The 19,310-nt window shown below is 45.1% G+C and overlaps 2 protein-coding genes across 3 annotated transcripts in view; both read right to left on the bottom strand.

The window, feature by feature from the left end:
* The window catches only part of LOC105219329 (synaptic vesicle 2-related protein), a 469,576-nt gene that overhangs the window by 108,660 nt on the left and 341,606 nt on the right, over positions 1–19,310 (bottom strand). The window lies entirely within an intron of this gene.
* On the bottom strand, positions 15,913–17,375 carry LOC128922628 (uncharacterized). The gene has a single exon (XM_054233808.1). The coding sequence runs from the start codon at positions 17,370–17,372 to the stop codon at positions 15,915–15,917; it is 1,458 nt and encodes a 485-aa protein (XP_054089783.1). The 5' UTR covers positions 17,373–17,375; the 3' UTR covers positions 15,913–15,914.

Consider the following 19,310-nt stretch of genomic DNA (forward strand, 5'->3'; position numbering starts at 1 on the left):
CCATGCGCCAAATCTTGGAGAAGACCCGTGAAAAGAGGATCGACACACACCACCTTTTTGTCGATTTTAAAGCTGCTTTCGACAGCACGAAAAGGAGCTGCCTTTATGCCGCGATGTCTGAATTTGGTATCCCCGCAAAGCTAATACGGCTGTGTAAGTTGACGTTGAGCAACACCAAAAGCTCCGTCATGGTTGGGAAGGACCTCTCCGAGCCGTTCGATACCAAACGAGGTTTCAGACAAGGTGACTCACTATCGTGCGACTTCTTTAACCTGATGCTGGAAAAAATTATAAGAGCTGCAGAGCTAAACCGAGAAGGTACAATCTTCTACAAGAGTGTACAGCTTCTGGCGTACGCCGATGATATTGATATCATCGGAAGCAACAACCGCGCCGTTTGTTCTGCTTTTTCCCGCATGGATAAGGAGGCGAAGCGAATGGGTCTGGAGGTGAATGAGGACAAGACGAAATATCTCCTGTCATCAAACAAACAGTCGGCGCATTCGCGTCTTGGCTCCCACGTCACTGTTGACAGTCATAACTTCGAGGTCGTAGATAATTTCGTATACCTGGGAACCAGCATCAACAACACGAACAATGTCAGCCTCGAAATCCAGCGCAGAATAACTCTTGCCAACAGGTGCTACTTTGGACTGAGTAGGCAATTGAACAGTAAAGTCCTCTCTCGACGAACCAAAATCAAGCTCTACAAGTCGCTTATCATTCCCGTCCTGCTTTACGGTGCAGAAGCTTGGACGATGTCAACATCAGATGAGACGACACTAGGAGTCTTCGAGAGGAAAATTTTGCGCAAGATTTATGGTCCTCAGAACATTGGCAACGGCGAATACCGCAGACGATGGAACGATGAGCTGTACGAGTTATACGACGACATTGACATAGTTCAGCGAATAAAAAGACAGCGGCTACGCTGGCTAGGTCATGTTGTCCGAATGGACGAAAACACTCCAGCCCTGAAAGTGTTCGATGCAGTACCCGCCGGAGGAAGCCGAGGAAGGGGAAGGCCTCCACTCCGTTGGAGGGACCAGGTGGAGAGCGACCTGGTTACACTTGGGATCTCCAACTGGCGCCGAACTGCAAAGGAGAGAGACAGGTGGCGCACTATCGTCGATTCGGCTATAACCGGCTAAACGGTTGCAACGCCAATCACATACATATGACGAATATGTGGGTAAAATTGTGTATAATATAATATAAATAAAGTTAAATAAATAAATTGCGAGAGTATAAAATGTTCGATTACACCCGAACTTAGCCCTTCCTTACTTGTTTACTTAATAAAGTTTGCAGCATTTGGTTTTGCGATTTTATTAAATCTTGTATCATATTTTGCATAGTAGACATAAATTGCGTCATACATTGCGTAAGATTTATAATCATGGTTTCAATACCACCATTTGGGGGATTTTGCGGTGGTTGCATTTGTACATTGTTACCTTTTACAACATTGGCATAGCTCCCTTGTTCAGTATTATTTTTAATATTACTAGGTTTTGGAATATGGTCTGTGATATCTATAATGTCATAACGGGAGTATGTAACATTTGGTTACGACGTGCTTGAATTCCCTGTGACAGCTTCAATTTTAAATCTTTATAAATCTGTAGTTGGCAGTGTGATTTCCTCCACAATTGCTGCATTTTTTATTTAAATTCTCTTTCTTAATGGTGCATTTAGAGGTGGAATGTAAATCTCCACATACCACACAAACACTGCGTAGAGTGCAATAGGATTTGGTATGCCCATATTCTTGTCAATTGGTGCATTGTACCGGACCATTTCTTTTGTGTGGTCAACGGTTACTCTACGGTGCAGCAAATATTTTAAATTGTATATTGGATGCACTTCGTTCTTTCTAAGCTGGTTAGAATTCGGCATCAGTTTAATTCTAACCATGGGTTGTGGTTCTTTGTTTCTGTTGAAGATATTTACAACAGTTTTAATTTCAAAGCCACATTCCTCAAGAGCTTCATTGACTTCGCTAGAATCTACAGAAGACTCTATACCTTTAATTACAATAACTAGGCCTTTAGAACTCTTCAGTTGATAAGAATAATAGTTCTTATTTTTATTTGACAAATATTTAACTATGTCCATGAAACTTTTCTCAGTGTACGACTGTATTTTAGTTTCATCTATATTGCCTTTTTTAAAGGCACTATATGAAAATTATTAGTACCTACAATTTCACTCAATTTAGCAACAAGTGCATTTGAGCTACGCTCCCGCAAATATATTGGCGGTGGTTTAGCATTCGCGACTGTGGTGGTACCCTTCGCATCGTCGTCCGAACCTTTGCTTAATAAGGCAAATCTGTTGCCATTTAATTCCTCAGGTTTGTTTTTGATTGGCTTGTCGCCTTGAAATTTTTTAGGATTGACCGCTAACTTTGAAGGACTTAACTTTCTTTTTACATTGATGCAAAGATATTTGTGAAACACATTAGTTAAGCAGGTGATGCGGCTATGTGTAGAAGGAAAAATGGAGCCTACAGAAAACCCGTATAGTAGTGGAACCAAGAAATTTAAATCTTAAGAAGTGAATGCCATAAGGCGAGGAGGATTTATCAAAGGAGTCAGGGGTCGACGATGCATGAAGAGCTACGGGAAGTTTTTAAGCGAAAGCGTAATGAACTGAAAAAAGCGATTAGAAAGAGTAAAACAGCCTGCTTCAAGGAACTCTGCGGAAAAATAGATGAAAATCCATGGGGCGATGCTTATAAAATGGTAATGTCCAAGATCAAGGGAGGTAAAGGGCAAACACCAACATGCCCCAACTTATTAAAAACCATAGTGGAAACTTTATTTCCTGCGCAGCCCTTAGAGCGCAGTCGACCGCGACTAGATGGCCAACTCGCTGAGATATACATACATACTACATATAGTCACCGAAGAGGAGGTGATTCAAGCAGCAAAAAGGTTTAGTAACGCAAAAGCTCCAGGTTTGGATGGTATTCCAAGCAAAGTGTTAAAGATTGCAATCAATCACAACGCGAAACCATTCGCTGAATTGTTCACGCAGTGCATAAAGAAAGGTGTCTTCATAAAAATTTAGAAAAAACAGAGGCTTGTTTTGTTACAGAAGCCAAACAAACCAGCCGGCGAACCCAGCTCTTATCGGTCACTCTGTATGCTGGATACGATTGGCAAGATATTAGAACGACTAATATGTATACGGTTAGAGTTACACTTAGAGAAAGAATACCAGGGTCTATCCAATAATCAATTCGGTTTTCGTAAGCAGAGGTCAACCATTGATGCGATCAAAAAGCTCACTGACATCGCAAATAAAGCAATAGAGGGTACCAGATGGTTGTATGGCACCAAGAAATATTGTGCAATAGTCACTTTTGATGTCCGAAATACGTGCAACTCGGCACATTTGGCCCCATATATTAAGTGCCTTCGAAAGTAAGGCAACACCGGCATACTTGGTGAGGATTGTTTCCCGCTATCTCTCCGATCGGCTGCTACTATACGACACTGACGATGGACACTGTTATGGAATGTACTGTATGACGGAGTCCTGCGCCTTCCATTGCCGAGAGAAGTACAGATTATAGGTTACGCAGATGACATAGCTGTAACCATTGTAGCGAAAGAACTCGATCAAATCGAGTATCTGTGTAACGACACCGCACAAAAAATCAAGAACTGGCTCATGAAAACCAATCTGCAGCTTGCTGGACAGAAAACCGAAGCGGTCCTGATCACAAGCAGGAAAAAACTCGAAGATATTACGATAAACATCGATGGCTATAATATTATGACACAGCAGTCGTTGAAATACCTGGGTATCATGATAGATACAAGACTTACCTTCAAAAATCACATTGATAAATGTTGTGAAAAAGGCGCGTTTTACAGCTGCTCTAGAATAATGGCCAACATTGGCGGACCAAGTCAAAATAGACGAACAATATTGGCTAAGGTGAGCCAATCTGTAATAATGTACGCAGCGCCCGTCTGGGGACCGGCTCTACAACACTAAACTAATGCCAAGAAAGTAAAGTCGGTAATGCGCCTTAGTGCTATTAGAGTATCTTGCGCAGTCCGAACTGTATCACACGATGTAGCTGTGGTTATAGCGGGTATCATCCCTCCAGATATAATGGCGATGGAACTCAAAAGAGTATTTGACAGATCGAAACTTATAGGCAGGCGACTTACAGATAGCGAGCGTAATGACGAAAGGCAACGAGTCTTAACGAATGGCATAAGCGATGGGACGCGGAAACAACAGGCAGGTGGACTCATAGGCTAATTAGAAGTTTGAAAGCGTGGCTAGAAAGGAAGAACGGTGAAACCGACTTCTATCTGACACAAATTTTGACGGGCCATGGTTGTTTTAGATAGTATCTCTACAAATATGGGCATGACGATGGAACGAGCTGTTCATTTTGCGGGAGCAATGGAGAAAACGCGCTTTATATCTTCTTTTTCTGCCCCAGGTATGATAGAGAAAGAACCGATATAGAGAAATTGACAACGCATAGGCTGACACCGTACAATATTGGTTAGTACATGATTCAATCAAAACCTGTGTGGGATACAGTGAAAGTGTGGTCTGCGATAGCTCTGCGGGAGCTGAGAATAAAAGAGTGGCAGCGCAGCGCAGCAAAAACAGAAGAAGGAACGAAGAGTAGACCAGATAGGCATGTTTGACGAGCCAAATGACTAAGCTTGGACCCATGATGAAATGCTTAACGACAGTTCCAAGGGTCAAATACAAGCAATGTGACGAAGTTAAGGGTTTAGTACGTAGGCGTATTGTTCCGGAAGTCCGAATGGAAGTGGGCCCGAATGAGGAGTACCTTAGCGGATAATACGAATCGTGCATACCGTCCGTTAAAATGACGGTATCTTTGGAAGATTCCCCCTTCGAAATAAAAAAAAAACATGTGTACGCACATGTATGATTGTACATATTGCACATAGGTTATACTTTTGGTTGGTGACATATTCACATGTGTACGTATAAATATATTCACATTTGTACGCATGCCGGAAGGGGTTCCGCTGCCCCGGAAGGGGTTCTGCTGCAATTGTATCAGATACCCTTGCTGGGCTCTAAGCTACCGGGGGGGTCGGCAAGTCGCGGATAGCCGAACGGCCTGTACTAGCAGGTTAGTTGCGAGATAAGATAAAACAATAAGCAAACCCCCGATGATGAGCGACAGGAGCGGAGGATGCGGCATAAAAGCTGGCAAATCCTCTGAAACTCCTGTGACTGTGGCGAAACGGCACCGCCTCATAGAATTATGTGCAACACAAAACCCAGGCGCGACGGACCCATAATGGGCGGCTTCCTGGTCAGCGTCTGTTCACCACGTTAGGTGCGGCTGTGATCTTAAACTGACCGGTACACATCGCGGCGCACTGGGAGTCCCTTGAAGTGTCGACAGCGACTTCTCCGCTGACGGGACGAAGAGGGAGATTTGAGCGTGCTCTGCCGAGGTGTCAGCCGTGGTGTGTATCAGTAACCACCTACTTCGGGCCCTGGTCAAGGAGTGTGCATTGGACGAAGGAGTAGTAGCCTACGTTGCTCCGGGCGAGCGCTGGTCCGTCCGTGTTTTCCGGGACTGGTAAAGCGAAGGACAGGCCTCAGGGAACTGGGGTAGGGGCTGTGCCCCGAGGGTATACCCGTTCCTGTCTACTACGGCCCGCCCCCCTGCACACGATGCGCTGGAATATATAAACCAATGGAGAAAATCTTGAGTATAAGTAACAACAACGATATTTTTGTGAGCAGCGGCACTGAGTGCCAGAATGAAACAACTAATACGCAAGAGATAAACCTTTCTCAAAGGACGACGCTTGCGGAATCCGATCCGTTCAAGCGTGCACCAAAACTGGGTAGGACCCCGATTAAGAACCTCAATGTAGAGAAACCGGTGAGAGCGCGGTCGTCGCCTCCGGCGCTGGGTGATTCTACGCCCATACAAAAACGTGGAGATAGTATGTCTCAACTAGGAGATGTAATTAAAAAGTTGATCGAAGTAATGCGCCCTCCGCAACGGTCTATAAACAACAATATGAGAGATTTTCTCAGCTTGATAACCAAGCTAGATGAAAGCGCTCAAGAGGAGCACATTGCAAACAAGGAAGTAAGACGTAATATCTTTGTTAGCCAGCCATTGACTACTGAAACAACGCCGAAGAGGCCTCGTGAAGAAAAGCAGGTGAAGCGAAGGACACCTCCCAAGAGGAATAAAACAACCCATAATGAAGTGTCCAGTAAAAGTGATGTTGACCTGAACAAGGTAGCTAAAAGTGATAGCTCTATCAAAAGCAATGGAAATTTGTCGAAAAAGCAAGATAGTTGGACCACGGTTAAAAGGAAAGACCAAAGACCTCCAAAAAAGATACCGCATAAACCGACACCCCGACCCGATGCCATAATTATAGGGCGAACCGGGGATATGTCTTACAGCGGTATTTTGAGGGCAGTAAAGAAGGATGACACCTTACAGAAACTTGGAGAAAATGTGTCTAAGATCAGAAAGACCGCCAAAGGTGAAATTCTGCTAGAACTAAGAGAGGCGCAAATAAAAAATACGAGCGAGTTCAAGACCGCGATAGGTAAAGTGTTAGGAAACCACGCACAAATCCGAGCACTAACACATGAACTAATGGTGGAAATTCGAGACCTCGACGAGATCACCACTAAAGAGGACATCGCCGAAGCTATCCGGGCACTGGAGTTGAATCACTTTGATAAAAACTCAATCAAAAGTATCAGGGCGGCATACTTATGAACGCCATCCGCAACTGTTAGTTTACCCGCACTAGAGGCAAGGAAACTACTCGATTTACATAAAATAAAAATAGGCTGGGTAGTATGCAGAATAAGAGAGAAGTTGAATATACGAAGATGCTTCAGATGTCTCGAATACGGACATGTTGCGAAGGCATGTAACAACCCTGACGATAGAAGCAAGTGTTGTGTTAAGTGTGGTGATAATGGGCATTTTGCGAAAGAGTGTACCAAAAACCCGGAGTAGGGAGAACACCGACCACCAAATAGGTAGTAAGAAATGCCCCCTATATCAAGAAGCAATCAAAAGTACCAAAAGATGAGAGTACTGCAGCGTAATTTGAACCACTGCGATGCTGCTCATGAGCTTCTAAGCCAGACGGTGCATGAACAAAAAATAGACGTTGCTATAATCAGTGAGCAGTACAGAAACAAAAGCGAATCCACATGGATATCAGACTGCACAAATAAAGCTGCGATATGGGCATGTGGTGGAAAAGCTTTCCAAGACAAACCACTAGTAGATTAACCGTTCTACGCCAGGGCAAAGATCGGTAGAATCAACTTCTATAGTTGCTACATCCCACCAAACGTATCCCAGAGTGATTTTGAAAAAATACTGGACGAATTAGTGAAAGAAGTGTTGACCACTACGATGAACGTGGTGGCAGGCGACTTTAATGCGTGTGTGACGGAGTGGGGTAGCATCTACACAAACAGGCGTGGAGATGCCCTCCTCAAGGCGGTTTCGGTGTTAGACACAGTGTTGCTAAACACTGGAAATCAAAACACGTTCGAAAAGAACGGTAAGGGCTCTGTGATTGATATCACATTCGCAAGTAGGTCTCTCGTGCGCACAACAAGCTGGCAGGTGTGTGATCTCTATACACATAGCGATCATCAGGCTATTATTATAGAAATTGGACACTTAATGCAAAATCGGCGGAGTGTGCTTACTAACAGCGTACAAACGAGAGGGTGGAAAATCAAAACCCTTGATGACGAACTTTTCAGACTATCACTGGAGGATAATCTCAACTATGTGGAAGACATAGACCGACAAGCGGAGATGCTGGTGAAACACATTAGCAAAGCTTGCAACGCTTCAATGTGCAGAAAGAAATTTGGGGCCTGCAGAAAACCCGTATACTGGAGGAATGCAGAAATCGACACTCTAAGGAGAGACTGCCACAAAGCCAGGAGGATATACCAAAGAAGTCGAGGCGCGACGGAGCAAACGGAACTGCGCGAAAGGTTCAAAAGTAAACGCAACGACCTGAAAAAAGCTATAAAGAAAAGTAAGACCTGCTGTTTCAAAGAATTATGTGGAAAAATCGATGAAAATCCGTGGGGCGATGCGTACAAGCTTGTAATGTCGAGGATTAAAGGTGTCAAAAGTCAAGCTCCAACTTGCCCCATACTACTGAAAACGGTGGTGGAAACACCCTTTCCTTCACAGCCCGTTGAAAACCGACAGGCACGAGGAGAAGAACCAGCCGAAAAAAACGCACCAACAGTCACTGACGTGGAGGTGTTACGAGCAGCAGATAGATTTGGTATGACCAAAGCACTAGGTCTGGATGGCATCCCAAATAAAACCTTGAAACATGCCATCAACCAAAACGCGAGGCCTTTTTTGAACTATTTACGAGGTGTATGCAAAATGGTGTGTTCCCAAAAGTTTGGGAAAAGCAGCGGCTAGTCCTATTACAAAAGCCAAATAAACCAGCTGGCGAACCCAGCTCATATAGGCCACTGTGCATGCTGGATATCGTTGGCAAGATACTCGAGAGGTTAATATGTGTACGATTGGAGGCGCATCTGGAACAACAGCACCAGGGTCTCTATGATAACCAGTACGGTTTTCGGAAACGGAGATCGACGATCTATGCAATTAAAAAGCTCACTGATATCGCTAACAAAGCAATAGAAGGAAATAGATGGATGTATGGCACTAAACAATATTGTGCGGTAGTCACGTTCGATGAAAAAAACGCGTTTAATTCTGCATATTGGCCTCACATCATAGAGGCTCTGAAACGAAAGTCAACGCCGACTTATCTAGTGAGAATCGTGTCCAGCTACCTGTCTGATCGGGTGTTATTGTACGACACTGAAGATGGGCCCAGAAAGTATATGGTAACAGGAGGGGTACCGCAAGGTTCCGTGCTTAGACCACTGTTGTGGAATGTACTCCACCGCGGTGTGTTGTGTCTTCCTTTTCCGCGGATGATATTGCAGTAACCGTAGTGGCAAAGGAGCTTGAACAAATTAAGAATTTGACTAATAGTACAGCAGTACAAATTAAGAACTGGCTCACTGCAACAAATCTCCAGCTTGCTGGCCATAAAACCGAAGCGGTGTTAATAACGAGTAGGAAGAAGCTTGAAGATGTCACACTTAAATTTGACGCGCATAACATCACGACACAGAGATCACTGAAGTACTTAGGAGTCCTGATTGTTTCAGAGAATATCTGTACAAATATGGCCATGACAACGATACAAATTGTTCCTTCTGCGGCAAGAGTGAGGAAAATGCGCTGCACATTGTCTTTTTCTGCCCGCGGTATAAAGATTAGAGAACCAAACTGGAAGAAATTACAGCAGTACGAGTGACACCGGATAATATCGTACCGCATATGATAAAAAAAATGGGGGATGGGGCCATATGTAGAAGTTCACGCAAGTGAGGAAAGTTTCTGATTGCCATTCACTTGGGAGTGGCCAGGAACGATTCTTTTGCATATGACTCAAGCAGCTCACGACTTCCGGTTTTAGACCAAGTATCGCCTGGGTAGCTAAAAGACATCCGTTTGGAGGCGAGCTAAAGTGAGAAGGCGAAGCCCGCTTGTGCGGTTGTGCGTAGGGCTTAGGACCCACCACATAAAAAAATCTCCCCAATGAAAACAAACACCGAGCCTCGGATGAGAAACCCCTCTTTTGATGACGACCCCTGCAAACGTACTAAGGATCATGATTTGAGGGCATGCACCTGGAATGTCCGGACTCTTAATTGGGAAGGTGCCTCTGCCCAGATGGTTGATGTCCTCATACAACTAAAGGCTGACATCACCGCCGTCCAAGAAGTGCGATGGACGGGACAAGGACGGAAGAAGGTGGGTCCTTGTGACATCTCCTACTGCGGCCATATAAAGGAGCGTAAATTCGGTGTTGGATTTGTGGTGGGAGAAAGACTACGTCGCCGAGTCCTGACATTCACGGTGGATGAACGTCTTGCCACAATCCGCATCAAAGCGAGGTTCTTCAACATATCGCTGATTTGCGCCCATGTCCCAACGGAAGAGAAGGAGGATGTGACCAGAGATGCTTTCTATGAGCGCCTAGCACGCACCTATGAGCGCTGGGGCCCGAAATATCATCGAAATACGCGTAACCAAATCGATCACGTTGTGATAGACGGAAGACATATCTCCTGTGTTTTAGACGTGCGTACGCTCCGAGGACCAAATATAGACTCGGACCATTATCTGGTTGTAGCGAAGATACGCACCCGCCGCTGTGCAGCAAAGAACGCCCGTCAACAAACACAAGGAAAGTTCGACATCGAAAAGCTGCAATCGCAGCAAACAGCCACGAAATACTCTACGCTACTTGCACTCCTTCTCTCTGAGAGCACTCATCAGCATCTCGGTATAAGGGAACTGTGGAACGGCATCTCAAACTCACTGCGTACCGCTGCAGCCGAAACAATTAGATTTCGGCAACGACGAAAACAAGCTGGTACGATGAGGATTGCGTCTCGCAGCGGAAAGAAAACAGACTGCCCTCCTCGCAACGTTGCAAACGACCATAACATGTGCGGGATGGGATAGATACCGAGAGCTAAAGAGGGAAGCGAGACGCATCTGCATACAATAAAAAGAAAGAGGCCGAAATGCGTGAGTACGGAGAGCTTGAGAAGCTGGCAGACAAAGCTAATGCGCGAAAATTTTATGAAAAAATGAAGCGACTTAACGAAGGTTTCAAGACCGGAGCATCCTGATGTAGAGACCAAGGTGGTTATCTGGTAACCGATGTCCAGGGCATACTGGGTTTATGGAGGGAACACTTCTCCGACCTGCTGAATGGCAGCAAATGTATAACACAACACCAGGAGATGGCGAACCCGATTCACCAATCGGAAGAAAGCATGCCTGACGATTGGAATCTCAGTGTGCTCTGCCCCATCCATAAAAAGGGAGATCCACAATCTGCGCCAATTACCTTCGGATAAGCCTCCTAAATATCGCATACAAGGTTCTATCGAGCGTACTGTGTGAAAGACGAAAGCTCAACGTCAACAAACTGACCTTATCATTGTGGCTTGACCTGGAAAATCGACAACTGACCACATATTCACCATACGCCAAATCTTGGAGAAGATCCATGAAAAGAGGATCGACACACACCACCTTTTTGTCGGTTTTAAAGCTGCTTACGACAGCACGAAAAGGCCTTTACGCCCCGATGTCTGGCATCCCGGCAAAACTAATACGGCTTTGTAAGTTGATGTTGAGCAACACTAAAAGCTCCGTCATGATTGGGAAGGACCTCTCCGAGCCGTTCGATACCAAATGAGGTTTCAGACAAGGTGACTCACTATCGTGCGACTTCTTTAACCTGATGCTGGAAAAAATTATAAGAGAGATATTGATATCATCGGAAGCAACAACCGTGCCCTTTGTTCTGCTTTTTTCCCGCATGGATAAGGAGGCATTCGCGTCTTGGCTCCCACGTCACTGTTGACAGTCATAACTTCGAAGTCGTAGATAATTTCGTATACCTGGGAACCAGCATCAACAACACGAACAATGTCAGCCTCGAAACCCAGCGAAGAATCACTCTTGGCAACAGGTTCTACTTTGGACTGAGTAGGCAATTGAACAGTAAAGTCCTCTCTCGACGAACCAAAATCAAACTCTACAAGTCGCTTATCATTCCCGTCCTGCTTTATGGTCCAGAAGCTTGGACGATGTCAACATCAGATGAGACGACACGAGGAGTTTTCGAGAGGAAAATTTTGCGCAAGATTTATCGTCCTCAGAACATTGGCAACGGCGAATACCGCAGACGATGGAACGATGAGCTGTACGAGTTATACGACGACATTGACATAGTTCAGCGATTAAAAAAACAGCGGCTACGCTGACTAGGTCACTACACTCCAGCTCTGAAAGTGTTCGATGCAGTACCCGCCGGGGGAGGCCGAGGAAGGGGAAGGCCTCCACTCCGTTGGAGGGACCAGGTGGAGAGCGACCTGGTTACACTTGGGATCTCCAACTGGCGCCGAACTGCGAAGGAGAGAGATAACTGACGCACTATCGTCGATTCGGCTATAACCGGCTTAACGGTTGCAACGCCAATCACATACACATATAATAAAATCCAAACTAATTTGGGTTAAAGTACGAGCGTGGTCGGCACTTGAATTGCAGGAACTTCGAAAAATGAGTGACAACGCAGCGAAAGCGTTAGAATAAACGGTGACTAAAGAAAAATGAATAACTGACGAGCCGAATGGCTATGCTTGGACTCACGATGTAATGCCTAACGGCAGTCCCGTGAGCCGTACATGAAAGGGTTTAGTACGTAGGCGTATTGCCCACAAGTCCTTATGGGCGCGGTCCCAAATGAGGTGTACCTTAGTGGACAATACGAATCGTGCATACCGTTATCGGTATCTTTAGAAGATTCCTCCTCCATAACAAAAAAACATGTGTACGCATAAAAGTACCAAAAGATGGGAGTACTGCAACTTAATTTGAACCACTGCGAGGCTGCTCAAGAGCCAGACGGTGTATGAACAAAAAATAGACGTTACTATAATCAGTGAGCAGTACAGAAACAAAAGCGAATCCACATGGATATCAGACTGCACAAATAAAGCTGCGATATGGGCATGTGGTGGAAAAGCTTCCAAGACAAACCACTAGTAGATTAACCGTTCTACGCCAGGGCAAAGATCGGTAGAATCAACTTCTATAGTTGCTACATCCCACCAAGCGTATCCCAGAGTGATTTTGAAAAAATACTGGACGAATTAGTGAAAGAAGTGTTGACCACTACGATGAACGTTGTGGCAGGCGACTTTAATGCGTGGGTGACGGAGTGAGGTAGCATCTACACAAACAGGCGTGGAGATGCCCTCCTCAAGGCGTTTTCGGTGTTAGACACAATGTTGCTAAACACTGGAAATCAAAACACGTTCGAAAAGAACGGTAGGGGCTCTAAGATTGATATCACATTCGCAAGTAGGTCTCTCGTGCGCACAACAAGCTGGCAGGTGTGTGATCTCTATACACATAGCGATCATCAGGCTATTATTATAGAAATTGGACACTTAATGCAAAATCGGCGGAGTGTGCTTACTAACAGCGTACAAACGAGAGGGTGGAAAATCAAAACCCTTGATGACGAACTTTTCAGACTATCATCTCAATCTCAACAGACTATCATCTCATATTCAAATGTGTACGCACATAAGTTATACTTTTGGTTTTTTTTTTTTTTTTTTTTTTTTTTTTTGATTTCGAAGGGGGAATCTTCCAAAGATACCGTCATTTTTACGGACGATATGCACGATTCGTATTGTCTGCTAGCGATGCACCTCATTCGGGCCCACGCCCATACGGACTTGCAGATCAATACGCCTACGTACTAAACCCTTAACTTCGCAGTCTTCGCTTGTACATATACGCCCCACGGAACCGCCGTTGGGCATTTCTTCATGAGGCCAAGCTTAGCCATTAGGCTCTTCACACACGCACGCACGCAGCCTACTCTTCGTTTATTCTTCTACTTTCGCGGCGTTGACACTCTTTCCTTCTGAGCTCTTGGAGGACTATCGCAGACCACGCTCATACTCTATCCCATACCATATTTGATTTAATCATGTGCAGCACGATATTATCCGGCGTCACTCTATCCGAGGTAATTTTCTCTAATTCCACTCTTTCACATTCATATTTTGGACAAGAAAAGAATACGTGTAGCGCGTTCTCCTCGCTATTGCCGCAAAAAGAACAATTCGTTCCGTCATCATGACCGTATTTATACAGATATTCTCTAAAACATCCGTGACCCGTCAGAAATTGAGACAGGTAGAAGTCAGTTTCTCCATGCTCTCTCTCTATTCATATGTGCACGCTTCTGATCAACCTGTGTGTCCACCTCCCAGTCGTTGCTGCATCCCATCGTCGCTGCCATTCGTTGAGACTCACTTGTCTTTCCTCTTTCCGCTCCTCAACTGTTAGACGTCTGCTAACGCTTTTTGTCCTATCGTATACTCTCTTGAGTTCCATAGCCATAATGTCTGGCGGTATGATGCCAGCTATGACCCCGTCAGCTTCATGGGATACCGTGCGAAAAGCACAAGCAACCCTAATGGCACTGAGTCGAACTACTGATTTCGCTTTCTTTGTGTACGTCTTATGCTGTAGGGCTGGTCCCCATATGGGTGCCGCATATATTATGATGGATTGGCTCACCCTGGCCAATAGTGCTCTCCTATTTTGGCTTGGACCGCCAATGTTGGCCATTATCCTCGTCAAGGCTGCCGATACCCGTGCTGCTTTCTCGCAAACTTTGTCAATGTGCCTCTTGTAGCTAAGTCTCGTGTCTATTAGTACTCCTAGTTACTTCAGCGCCGGTTGTGTCGTGATGCTATAGCCGTCGATGGTAAGAGTAATATTTTCCAGCTTTTTTCTGCTGGTGATGAGCACCGCCTCAGTTTTTTGACCAGCAAGCTGCAGCTTTGTTGATGTAAGCCAGTCTTTGATTTTTACTGCTGTATAGTTACAAATATTCTCTATTTCGACAAGTTCTTTCGCTACTACGGTTACTGCGATATCATCAGCGTATCCAATGATATTTACCTCCCTCGGTAGTGGGAGACGCAACACCCTGTCGTACAATACATTCCACAGAAGAGGCCCTAGTACTGAACCTTGCGGCACTCCCCCTGTTACTATATATTTTCTGGGTCCTTCTTCGGTGTCGTATAATAACACTCGATCAGAGAGGTAACTGGCGACAATCCTAACTAAATACTCCGGTGTTGCCTTACGTTCTAAGGCGTCTATAATATGAGGCCAACATGCCGAGTTAAAGGCGTTTCGAACATCAAAAGTGACTACTGCAAAGTACTCCTTTGATCCATACATCGACCTTGACCCTTCTATGGCCTCGTTAGCGATAACCGTAAGCCTTTTTATGGCATCGATGGTTGACATCTGTTTCCGGAATCCGTATTGGTTATCGGATAGTCCCTGATACTCGTCCTTTAAGTGTGATTCCAATCTTACACAGATTAGTCGTTCCAGAATTTTACCAGTCGTGTCCAGCATACAAAGCGGTCGGTATGAGCTAGGCTCACCGGCTGGTTTATTGGGCTTCTGCAACAGAACCAGACGTTGTTTTTTCCAAATTCTCGGGAAGACACCTTTTCTCAGACACCGTGTAAACAATTCAGCGAATGTTCTTGTATTGTGTTTGATGGCAATTTTTAAGGCTCTATTTGGAATACCATCCAGACCAGGCGCTTTGGAATTACCAAATCTGTCTGCCGCTTGAATCACCTCCACGTCCGTGATTATCGGTACATTTAATTCACCTAGGCCTTCTACTCGGGGCTGTCTTTCATACAAAGACTGCGCTGGGAAAAGAGCTTCCAGGACTGTTTTCAATACCGCGGGGCAGTGTCAAGCACCGAAAACGCCTTGAGGAGGGCATCTCCACGTCTGTTTGTGCAGATACTACCCCATTCCATCGCCCATGCATTAAAATCTCCTGCCACCACGTTCATTGTAGTAGTTTGAACTTCCCTCACAATTTCGTCCAGAGTTTTTTCAAAATCACCTTGAGGTACGCTTGGTGGGATATAACAGCTGTAGAAGTTAATTCCACTGATTTTCGCCCGAGTGAAAAATGTTTTACCTAATAGCGGCTTATCTTGTAGTGATTTCCCTCCACACGCCCATATGGCAGCTTTGCTTGTATTGTCGGAGACCCATGTCGTATCACTCATGTTTTTGTGTTGCTCACTAATTATAGCTACGTCTACCTTCTGTTCATATACTGTCTGCCTAAGCAGCTCTTGCGCAGCTTCGCAGTGATTCAGGTTAAGTTGTATTACCCTCATTTTGTATTGCTTTTACACGCTTCTTGATAAATGGGACATTTCGTACTACCAATCTGATGATCGGTGTTCTGTCTCCCATTTTTCTTGCATACGGTACATGATGGTTTTTTGGTACATGTCTTCGCAAAATGTCCGGTTTCTCCACATTTCACACAGCACTTGCTCCTATCGTCCGGGTTGCTGCACGATTTCGCAAAATGTCCGTATTCGAGACACCTAAAGCACCTTCTCAGAATTTGCTTCGTCCTTACTCTACACACCACCCAACCTATTTTTATCTTACGTGCCTCTAGCAATATTCTTGCCTCACGCGCGGGTAAGCTTATTGTTGCTGTTTGCGTTCCAAGGTACGCCGACCTGATGTTTTTGATCGAGTCCTTATCGAAATGCTTCAGCTCCTTTATCTGACTTTGGATAGCCTCGGCAATGTCCTCTTTGGTGGTGATTTCGTCAAGATCCCGTATTTCCACCATCACTTCATGGGTTAATGCTCTTATCTGTGCTTGTTCTCCTAGTACTTTGCTTATGTCGGTCTTGAACTCACCAGTGTTCTTCATCTGCGCGTCTTTAAGTTGTATTAGGATCTCGCCTTTGACCGTTTTCCTGATCCTTGCCACATTTTCGCCAAGCTCTTGTAAGGTATCATCTTTCTTGACTACCCTTAAAATGTCGCTATAAGACATATTGCCTGTTCGCTCTATGATTATAGCATCAGGTCGCGGTGTGGGTTTATGCGTACTCTTCCTTAATTGTTTACTTTTGACAGCAATCCATTCATCTTTCTTTTTATTATCCTTCATCCTTCCTTCGGCTTTGTTTTCCACGGAGCTATCTTTCTTTGGTTCCTTGTCTGGGCCGACATCAGTCTTCAACGCAGTCGTGTTCAACACTTCCCTATGAGTGGTTTTATTCTTCTTGGGCGGTGTATTACGCTTCACTTGCTTTTCTTCGTGGGGCCTCTTTGGCGTCGTTTCCGCAGTCGCTGGTATCACAAGGATGTTACGTCTCATATCTTTGTTTACTAACTGCTCCTCCTGTGCACCTGAGTGCAGCTTTACTATTAGACTGAGAAGATCTCTCATGTTGTTATTGATAGATCGCTGAGGTGGGCGCATCGTATCAACCAGCTTTTTGATAGCCTCCCCTAATTCAGACATGCAGTCTCCATTAGGTTGTCCAGACTTTGTTTGGGGCGTGGTATCACACAGAACTGGAGGTGAAGACCTCGCTCGTATCGGCTTGTCAATGCTAAGACTCTTAACTGGGGACCTGCCTAGTTTTGATACACGTTTAAAGGGGTCCACTTCCGCAGCCGGTGTCCTCTGCGTATGGTTTGGATCTTGCATTTTTGCATCACCTTCACTCAAACTTTCGGTGCCGATGTTCACTAGGATATCAGAGGTGTTGGTGTTGTTGTTGTTGGTATTTGTTTTGTTTCTCGTAATGTTTTCCATTCGTTTCTGTTTACCAGCGCATCGTGTGCAAGGGGGCGGGCCGAAATAAACAGGAACGGGTATACCCTCGGGGCACTGCCCCTACCCCAGTTCCCTGAGGCCTGTTCTTCGCTTTGCCAGTCCCGGAAAACACGGACGGACCGGCGCTCGCCCGAGGCAACGTAGGCTACTACTCCTACGTCCAATGCACACTTCCTGACCAGGGCCCTAACCGTAAGCCTTTTTATGGCATCGATGGTTGACATCTGTTTCCGGAATCCGTATTGGATATCGGATAGTCCCTGATACTCGTCCTTTAAGTGTGATTCCAATCTTACACAGATTAGTCGTTCCAGAATTTTACCAGTCGTGTCCAGCATACAAAGCGGTCGGTATGAGCTAGGCTCACCGGCTGGTTTATTGGGCTTCTGCAACAGAACCAGACGTTGTTTTTTCCAAATTCTCGGGAAGACACCTTTTCTCAGACACCGTGTAAACAATTCAGCGAATGTTCTTGTATTGTGTTTGATGGCAATTTTTAAGGCTCTATTTGGAATACCATCCAGACCAGGCGCTTTGGAATTACCAAATCTGTCTGCCGCTTGAATCACCTCCACGTCCGTGATTATCGGTACATTTAATTCACCTAGGCCTTCTACTCGGGGCTGTCTTTCATACAAAGACTGCGCTGGGAAAAGAGCTTCCAGGACTGTTTTCAATACCGCGGGGCAGTGTCAAGCACCGAAAACGCCTTGAGGAGGGCATCTCCACGTCTGTTTGTGCAGATACTACCCCATTCCATCGCCCATGCATTAAAATCTCCTGCCACCACGTTCATTGTAGTAGTTTGAACTTCCCTCACAATTTCGTCCAGAGTTTTTTCAAAATCACCTTGAGGTACGCTTGGTGGGATATAACAGCTGTAGAAGTTAATTCCACTGATTTTCGCCCGAGTGAAAAATGTTTTACCTAATAGCGGCTTATCTTGTAGTGATTTCCCTCCACACGCCCATATGGCAGCTTTGCTTGTATTGTCGGAGACCCATGTCGTATCACTCATGTTTTTGTGTTGCTCACTAATTATAGCTACGTCTACCTTCTGTTCATATACTGTCTGCCTAAGCAGCTCTTGCGCAGCTTCGCAGTGATTCAGGTTAAGTTGTATTACCCTCATTTTGTATTGCTTTTACACGCTTCTTGATAAATGGGACATTTCGTACTACCAATCTGATGATCGGTGTTCTGTCTCCCATTTTTCTTGCATACGGTACATGATGGTTTTTTGGTACATGTCTTCGCAAAATGTCCGGTTTCTCCACATTTCACACAGCACTTGCTCCTATCGTCCGGGTTGCTGCACGATTTCGCAAAATGTCCGTATTCGAGACACCTAAAGCACCTTCTCAGAATTTGCTTCGTCCTTACTCTACACACCACCCAACCTATTTTTATCTTACGTGCCTCTAGCAATATTCTTGCCTCACGCGCGGGTAAGCTTATTGTTGCTGTTTGCGTTCCAAGGTACGCCGACCTGATGTTTTTGATCGAGTCCTTATCGAAATGCTTCAGCTCCTTTATCTGACTTTGGATAGCCTCGGCAATGTCCTCTTTGGTGGTGATTTCGTCAAGATCCCGTATTTCCACCATCACTTCATGGGTTAATGCTCTTATCTGTGCTTGTTCTCCTAGTACTTTGCTTATGTCGGTCTTGAACTCACCAGTGTTCTTCATCTGCGCGTCTTTAAGTTGTATTAGGATCTCGCCTTTGACCGTTTTCCTGATCCTTGCCACATTTTCGCCAAGCTCTTGTAAGGTATCATCTTTCTTGACTACCCTTAAAATGTCGCTATAAGACATATTGCCTGTTCGCTCTATGATTATAGCGTCAGGTCGCGGTGTGGGTTTATGCGTACTCTTCCTTAATTGTTTACTTTTGACAGCAATCCATTCATCTTTCTT

Source organism: Zeugodacus cucurbitae, chromosome 6 (assembly GCF_028554725.1).
Source record: "Zeugodacus cucurbitae isolate PBARC_wt_2022May chromosome 6, idZeuCucr1.2, whole genome shotgun sequence".
Classification (NCBI taxonomy): Eukaryota; Metazoa; Arthropoda; class Insecta; order Diptera; family Tephritidae; genus Zeugodacus; species Zeugodacus cucurbitae.